This window comes from Oncorhynchus masou, chromosome 17 (genome assembly GCF_036934945.1).
Source record: "Oncorhynchus masou masou isolate Uvic2021 chromosome 17, UVic_Omas_1.1, whole genome shotgun sequence".
NCBI classification, from domain to species: Eukaryota; Metazoa; Chordata; class Actinopteri; order Salmoniformes; family Salmonidae; genus Oncorhynchus; species Oncorhynchus masou.
The window spans coordinates 23,960,979-23,969,723 of record NC_088228.1 but is presented as its reverse complement, the minus strand read 5'-3'; the positions used below and the strand labels follow the sequence as shown (position 1 = coordinate 23,969,723).

The 8,745-nt window shown below is 36.8% G+C and overlaps 1 protein-coding gene across 1 annotated transcript; it reads right to left on the bottom strand.

Annotated features, from left to right (window-relative positions):
- Positions 1 to 14: 14 nt before the first annotated feature.
- On the bottom strand, positions 15 to 5,380 carry LOC135558728 (homeobox protein engrailed-2b-like). The gene is made up of 2 exons (XM_064992807.1): positions 4,535 to 5,380; positions 15 to 2,562 (listed from the first exon to the last, which is right to left on the bottom strand). Exons 1-2 carry the CDS (start codon positions 5,001 to 5,003, stop codon positions 2,234 to 2,236), a joined length of 798 nt encoding a protein of 265 aa, XP_064848879.1. The 5' UTR covers positions 5,004 to 5,380; the 3' UTR covers positions 15 to 2,233.
- Positions 5,381 to 8,745: the final 3,365 nt, after the last annotated feature.

Genomic DNA, 8,745 nt, shown 5'->3' with positions numbered 1-8,745 from the left:
ATTCTTGTGGTTTATTTACTTACAGTTAAATACACAGTTATGATACAAATTATTTACATTTGTCTGATATCAAAGAATACTGGGGGGGGGGGAAACACAACCAAAACTTTGTCCTTCTTTATACAGGTTTCAAAATGATGTTGTAAATTCACGTTGTATACCATCTGTAATGGTAATAGCCCATTCCTGATAGAAACATGTAATGTGTTAGTTCTTTGTAGCACAGTACTCATAAGAAAAGTTCATTTACGGAACTTTTAAGGCAAAGTGTGTTTTAAGTTTGGATTTTAATTTACACACACTTTAATATTGACAATGAAAGAAATTCACATCATAAGACCACAATTTGGTATGGATACAGCAACGTTTGTCTCACATGATATACAGGTGACAGATTGCAGCTTTCATGCAAAGGCCTCTAAACGTTTCATTCACAAAAACAAGGTATTGCAAGATAAATAAGTTATGTAAACATTCCAGAAGTCTCTTTTCGAGAAACATGACCACTTAGACTATGAGTATTGTTCATAAATATGAATTATGTTATTTGCAAATAATATGGATTTCATACTATAGAACGCATGGACTATTTGATATAGATAGATGCGGTAAAGGATTCAATGGAACGCAGACCAGATTGGCGCACATTCAACAGATCTGCTCTATAACAAAGTGGATTTTTTAAAAATCCGTCATATATTGTAACAGGCCCACAATGTGGTTACTTAAGTCCGATTTTGAATATATTTGGCTGTTCTCGCTGCATAACATGTAGAAGTTGTCCCTTTTCAGGTTTAGAAGTGACTGCTAAATGCTAACTCCTGCTCGTATAAACTAGTTAGCATAGCTAGCGTACAGAAATCGGTGGTGGTAGTCAAATTCGTTTGTAACTGTAATGCAGTTGATTGGTAACGATTACATGAACATGTGTTTGTGTTGACATCCATACACGCATTATACTCCGAGTTTTACCTCAACATAGTGTGAAATACACATAAACAATAGCCCAAATTTAGGCTACTTTTACTGGGGGACAATGAGACTCGGGATCTTGACCCCATGGCCCTTTCCCCTAATCGTTTCCATGGCAATTCCAGTGATTTGGTCGAGTTCGATTGACCTCTTTACCGTATCTATTGCCTACATTATTTGTACAGTAAACCTATATATGACGCCCGTTGACGTTACTTCATCCCTGAAGTTGTTAATAAAACTATAATGATTGAAATGAAGACATACAGTCCGTATAGGCTTCACTTGGCACTGAAATCCTGATTTGAGCCGGGGTAAAAATGTATTTTGTTGGTAGTGGAACTGACCCAAAACGGATATGAGCTAAGCGCGCATGACTTAAACTTTTGGTTGCATCGTAGCATTGTTAACCAATGGAAGTCGGTGTTATGCATACCAGACCCATATTTCGGTTTATATAATACTGTTTTGTTTTTCTTACAATATGCTATCTATTTCAACAGAGGTCCTTTAGTGAAAGTGAAGTTAGGTTACATTCCTTTTAAGCCTCAACTAATTTCTATAGTTTGGGTCAAGTTTAAAGTAACGTATAGGCCTGTTGAATATATTTATTTTTATCAAATCTGTCTCATATCAATAGCCTATAAGTAGTCTAGGCCTACCAAAAGTGGAATTATTTTGCTGAAATAATTCAAATGTAATGCTCACGAGAACTATAGCCTAGCTAATGCAGAATTCGAATATAAAAAGACATTATCAGATAATACGCATAATTCGATGCGTATGGTCCCTCCATATCAACTCAGAAAGGCTGTATTTTTTACACAAAACAAAGGAACCTCAAATGTATTTTCAACATAAACATCAAAACACAACGAAACAGTGTGATAAAAATTAAAATCATAAACAATTTAGGCTATTTAAATTCACAGTTTGCAAAATGCAGCAGAAAAAATCTTTGGACTTCAGCCTGTTTTCATTATTTCGTTAAACGTGTCCACAAAGTCAAGTACGCCTACCAAAAAAAAAAAGAATAACTTGCTAAAAACCCAACAAAATCCCAACAAACTTTAATGATGATGAAGCATTCTAAAGTTTCAGGGAGTACATGGCAAGTGTTACAACACAACATGGTTTAGTCCCTATATACTGTATATAGGCTACAGAAAATTGCAAAATCCTGTCTCATTCTTGTTTAAATATCTGCTGGTATTATGTACACTGGCCCTTTAAAGTTATTTATTGCATTGTTTACTTTTCTTCAATCGCTGTCTGATTTTTCATCTTTAGATGATGTGGCATGATTGTATAGTCCTTGTGCCATCAGGTGCAAGGCTAAAGAGTTTTTATTTCCAGTAGCCTTCTTTATTTTGGCCCTCTTGTTTTGAAACCAGATTTTAATTTGAGATTCGTTGAGGCCGAGTTCTTGTGCCAGACTTTGTCTTCTCTGTTCGGTCAGGTACCGATTAGTCTGAAACTCCGTTTTTAGTCTCTGGAGCTGTTCTGCTGTGAAGGCCGTTCTTGGACGCTTGTCATCCTTGCTTGGTGTCGTTGTCGTGGTCGACTTCTTTGGTTTTCGAGATCTTGGCCCTGTAGATTAGAATACATTCAATTACCAAACTTTGAAACGAAAAAAAAGTATACCTTCATCGTCCTCAATAACATGATCACTAATGTCAGACTAATTAATATGATGATTATCAGAACCTAGTAACATGCAAGAATAGGCCTAGTTGTAGGCCTAGTAGCCAAGGAGGCCTGGTAGGCCAAATGGGCCTTTAGTAGCAGGCTAGTAGAATAAGTATTGTGTTGGTATTAATATGAGCCACATTTCCAATATAGGCACAATAAACTATAGGCCTAAATGTCATTAGAATTTAGTGTAGCCTATTCTAAAAGGGTGCGGGGTTTTGTGTGCATAGTAGACGATGATGGTGTTGATTGGGGTGGGGTTTAGAGGGAGGCGGTATAGGCGCCCCTTTCTCACTGTTACCATAGGAACTACATTTATAAACTTGCATTTTCATAAAAGTGTAATGAATATTGTAAACATTTATTGAAACTCTGCTGTTTGGAGTAGGCTAGTTCTACACCAAATAAGAGATCGATTCGCAGCTACACGTTTATTGGCTTCACAATGTAGCATTTGAATATTATTATGATCAATTGGCCCATCTTCCATCGAAGCATATTTTTTTCGTACTGCAAAATACCCTCCGTTTTCTGGAATGGTTTTTATGACGTTTATTTCGTGAAATGCACGCCTATGCTATTTCAGACTAAGGTTAAACAGTGGAAACGATTTTTGTTTAGTAGCATAATGAAACTTTCTTTTGTTTGCCTATTATTTTTTAATTGTTCGGAGAAGTTAATGTATTCATTCCATTATGCATAATATAGGGACTATAGGCAACATGTTATAGACAATGGGATATTAACAATATTAACTTTGTTCGTGCTTCTAAAGCTAAATTAATAGTCCAATATGACAATTCCTAAATTTAATAAACGATGTTAACTAGTAACTAGAAATTAAATGAAAAATGGCCAACTAAATGAAAATGGCCAACTATAATAGTTGCTCTGATACACTTCTGAAGTTGAAGAAAAAAAAAAAATAAAACAAACATTCGGCTATAGGCCATAATGGAAGATTATTAATGTCAATCACAACCAGCAGCTAGGCCTAGACCTAATATGAGAATAGTTTGAGAATTGTATGACAACTACAGGCTAAATATATCAGAGGAGAGAAGTAAAAGTAGCTAAAGTTTTTATTCCTAATATTTTTCCCAGTTCTTTTCTCCAAACGTTGCACTCTAATTGTCTGATTGCACGCATATTATATTGCATGTGGACGGAATACACTTTTTGACTCGCTCCATTGTAAACAAAATTCAAATGATATTTTGTTCTAAAGACTACTGAGGAGCAATGGTGTAAACGTTTCACTACTGCTTTAAAAGTTACTTTGAAACTTTACTACTTCGATATTTTTATTTATGTCGATAGATTCAATCATTTTTTTCTCCCAAAAATGATTTACTTCTATTTTTTCCTTCTTCATTTTCTTTTTCTCTCTTTATAATTCAACTGGAATTGTCAGCTTGATAATAATTGCATGACTACCCAAATATTTGTATGGTGACAATAGACTTATAATAGGCTAACAGTAAAAAATAAAATGTACTTGTAGTAGCCTGATATATAGGCTATTTGGTTTGTAACCGCCAATATTATCCAATCAGAATTCCTAGGATAATCGAGGTCTTCTGTAGTTATGGATAAATTTGGAATATTTTTCATTAATTGGCAGGTTAAAAAAAAGATGTAGAATATTATTTTATTAATTTCCTAAAAGTTCAGGACAAAGCCTTGAAAATATGTTACACAAAGAGATACTTTAAATGCTTGTATTATGTGGCTGCAGGATGTGGTTTCAGGTTTATTTTTCGACATATTTAGTTCACCAAGACAGTTTATATTGCACTCAAGCGATCCAATGGCTCATGGTATTCATATTCGTACTAAATACTAAGTCAATAAAAATACTAGACGTTACCTGATGATGGTCGGTCCGAATATCTTGTACAATACACCCAGGCTGGCCAGAGCATAGGTTTCGACGAAGGTGCAGAATTGGCATGAGAACTTTCCGAGTCGGAGCTCAGGCACTGATCTCCAATTTCTTCTCCGGGCTTGAGAAGCGTATCTGCAACAATATCTGCTTTTTTTGGCTCACTGACTGAACGAGAATTCGATGTTCCTTCCCCTGACACCGTCCCACCGAACTGCCCAGATTTTGGGGGAAGGCCAGGACTATTCTCTCGTCCATTGAGGTGATTCTCATCATAATTAAAAGTCCCATCTTTCCTCCGTCCAAAGTCTGGTCGTAAAATATTATCAATATAAAAGTTGGTGATCCGGTGCGGTTGCTGGTTCCCAGGTGCTTGGAGAAGAGGAAGAATAGCTCTGTTGGACTCTTCGCCCGAATCTTGATGCTCTCTATTGCCATTAGAATTTTCTTCCATAGTGAAATACTCAATGTCCAATTGTGGCACTTTTCTCGCTCTCCCACACAAAAGTATAAATATGAATTTATGAGGTTTCTAGTTTATTCCTCGTCCAATGCGTTTTTCAATAAAACGGAATAGGAAATAAAAACTAGTTCAGTTTTTTTCAGTATCTAGTTGTGGTAGTAGGCCTACTGAAAATCCGCCTCTTGCCTTTTTCACAAAGAAAAAACATAATTTAAAATGTATTTCTCCGCCTGGCTATGGTTGATATTTGTTGAGAAAGTAGCCTACCATATAAAATGCTGAGTTGCAGTGGTTCCCTTTTAGGACAAATCCAACATTAATGCTTCAACTTCTAAACTACGAGTAGATAGAGGTGCTAACTGCTCCTGAAATACTTCCACTATGGATTTTGGTTCTTATTTTTAATAGGCTACGAGTCCCCCCAGTGACGTTGCCGTCCGGTATCCAAGACACGTGCCTTGGACCAATAGAGTTCCTGAAATGTTACCACATGACCGATGACTCAACACTTGACAGCACCCATACTCCCAATTCCCAAAACTCTAGTATTAAAAAACATAAACAAGTAGGACACTATTTCCGATTCAGTCAGCCACCACAGGTAAAAAATTTTATAATAAAAACCAAAGTATTTTCTGCAGAGTTTTTTGTAAGGCTATAGAGAAATCATTTCGTTGGTTTCTCGGTTCAAAGAGCACTAGGCATGCCCATGAAAAGGGGTATCCCCGAATGGGGGTGGGGTGTGAAAACCTCGAATAGGCCTATGTTTTTCGAATTGAAAATAGTTGCATCATATTGATGGAGACGATTACCAAACATATAGGGATGAGCCAGCACTCGCTAAACGCTTTAGCAGTCCCCAACATTACCGAATAAGTTCCCAGCGGTGTTTCCCGACAAGGTGCACATTGATGGGTGGTTCACTTGCGAGGCTACTCGTTTTTTCGGCTATTGCACTTGAAGTAGTCCTATATTTCAAAATACATGGGGAATTTCATATTCGCCTATGGTGTCAAAGTAGCCTAATCAAAGATGGTGCATAATAGTCATCCGTCGTTGGTGTCTGGTTATCTAATTAACTGATTGGCTACAATTCTACATAAAGATTGTTGCCCTAGTAGACGCTGACTATCTGTTTGGTCTATAAGTCCATTCATGAACCAAAATTTGGGTTGCGCTTAAAAAGGACCGTGGCGCTTTAAATATTGGCGATGCAACACAATGCTGTGATTTCACATGTTGCAGTTAAGAATTGAAGCCAAGTCTTCTCTCAGTGGCCTAAGCCATGGGTGATGTCCTCAGGTCCAGTCTTTAGGTAAAATGCAGCCATTAACCCAAACAGGATAGCCTATATGCTAATGAATAATCATGACTGCTGATTCAAGGTTTGTGGTGAGGTATTTTGCAGAGCAGCATAGCCTAGGCTAGCCCACATAGGCCAACTCGTTCTCTCTTAAGTGGGATGCAAATTTGTTTCAGCAATGTCTGTTATTATTTTTTAAAGACAAACCTAAATCCTTTATGGCCAAATAACTACATCTTATGATTATTTGCAAAAGTCCCACATGGCATTTTTGATTGTATAGTGGGTCTATATACTGTCTAACTGTCATATATGCCTACAATCGAAGTGGGTCATTTCGACATATGCGGAGCGAAATTAACTCATGTTAACAAGAGCGCATCTTGCGCTTCAAAATTGTTGCACTATAGGTGAGCCGTATTGAGCACATCGTTATTTTCTATTTTTGATAACTGTTGCATATAACATCACCAAAAAACTCGATGTAGCCTATTGTTGGAAGAGGTCATATACCTGAATCCATATTTTGTGTTTGTTGGCCTATAGTTGGGGAATGTAGAAGACAGAAGTTACTCCAAATGTTATCAACGACCCGCAAAAGATTACTGTACAAAAATAATGCACGAGAATAGCCTATTGATAATGATGACCTAAGGCTGTCGTGTTTTGATGGGAGTGCTTGTAAGTCCAACTAATACGAAAATATATGTTTTCGACTGCTACTTTTAAAATATGAAATGTCCAAAACTGGCTGCTGTTTGAGAATATTGAGTTGGATTGAGCTGATCTATTTTCCCCTTTTCATTGTCTACGGGTTTATACATCACGAATAGAAAACCTTTGCATATAGGTCTATCAAAAACAGGTGGAAAAAAAGTGTTCACGAAATAGTGTCAAATCTTTGCGTTATATGGCTGTATTAAATCATAAAAGGTTTTGAATAATTTCTACCCCCCCCCCAAAAAAAAAAAATGTAATTCAGCAAAATATTGGCCTATTGTTTTGTAGACCTAGTGTCTCAATATATGTTTGTGATTAGTTTTGTTTAGGGTATTTCTGTCGTGATACAGGCTATTATGACTATGTTTGCATATCATATTGATGCCATATTGATTAAGGTAATAAAAAAAAGTGCACCTACACCAAACATTAAATGCAACAATTAATAGCACTTAAAAGGACAACGTGCTTTGCTTATGAACAGCTTTTGAAACGCTCACTTTTATCATGGACGGTTCGGTATAGGCTACTTGTGACGAAGCAAACACGGAAATTCCAATTGGCTGAAAAACTTTTTGGGGAATACTGCATTCGTGTTCCAATTGAAACTGATGTGCCGCAGACGTGTTGACGTTATTTGAAATGATTTACGCTGTTCTACAATGCTTATTTTCACATTTACCAGAACTCATTGGTGAAGTCGGAGCCTGTAATCGAAAAGACAGCTTGAAGTTGTCAGAGGTCCAAGCAGATGTCAGATGGGTTTTGTTGAGCCTGTATTATGGCTACTCCATTATTCGAAATGTCGTTTAACCTGCTTTGAACTTCTCAGGCAAAACAAGGATCCTAGAAGGACATTCTATAGGCCTAGCCTACTTTTCCGTCATTTAAATCAGGGCAGGTGATAGAAAGTAGATCCTCCCTTCAATTACCTTTTATTTAACCGCTTTCCCGAGGATTTACAGTCAAAAGTCCAAATACTTACTTCACTTTTGAGCAGTAACTTTAGCTAATTAATAAACCACAACAAGGGTGTAATGTTTATTTTATATTAAGCTCATGCAGATTCGATAGCCTACTGAAATGGTGACTATGCCTTGTGTAATTGAGCAAAACCTTATCTTATATAACCTAATATTGCAATTGAAGTGCAAAGATGAACAAATGTGCAGAGATTAGCCATTGAAATAGATTTCATGGACATTTCTGTGCTTCATGGTGAAATCCTCAACTCTCACAATCTGCAAATCTGTCTGTAAAACAGAAATACAAATTAGGCGTAGGCTATTGATTGCAAATGTGCAATCCGTCCCTTTACAGAGTTGGTCTTAGGCCAACTCATATTTTTTTCAAAATGATAATTAACTGCTCATATTTAAAACATCGCAGTTCAACCAACCTCTATGCACCTTTTCCTTAAACACTTTTCTGTATAGGCTATTATTATTATTCAACTCAAAACATCTGCATCATGACTTAGCCTAAACAGTTGGGAAAATATTGCCTTGTGAGTCTAATAATTCTAGTCTAGCCTATTTGAACGGAATAATCTCCAGCCATATTTATTAGGCCTACCTGATGCCCATTTTCGTTATTTCCATCCTAGCTCTCCTAGCCCAGCCAAAACATTCTATTCGGGTAAATGTATCTTTCTATTTGGTTTATCTTCCCCTTCAGAAAGGGTTATACGCTAGAGGGTCAGAGGGATTT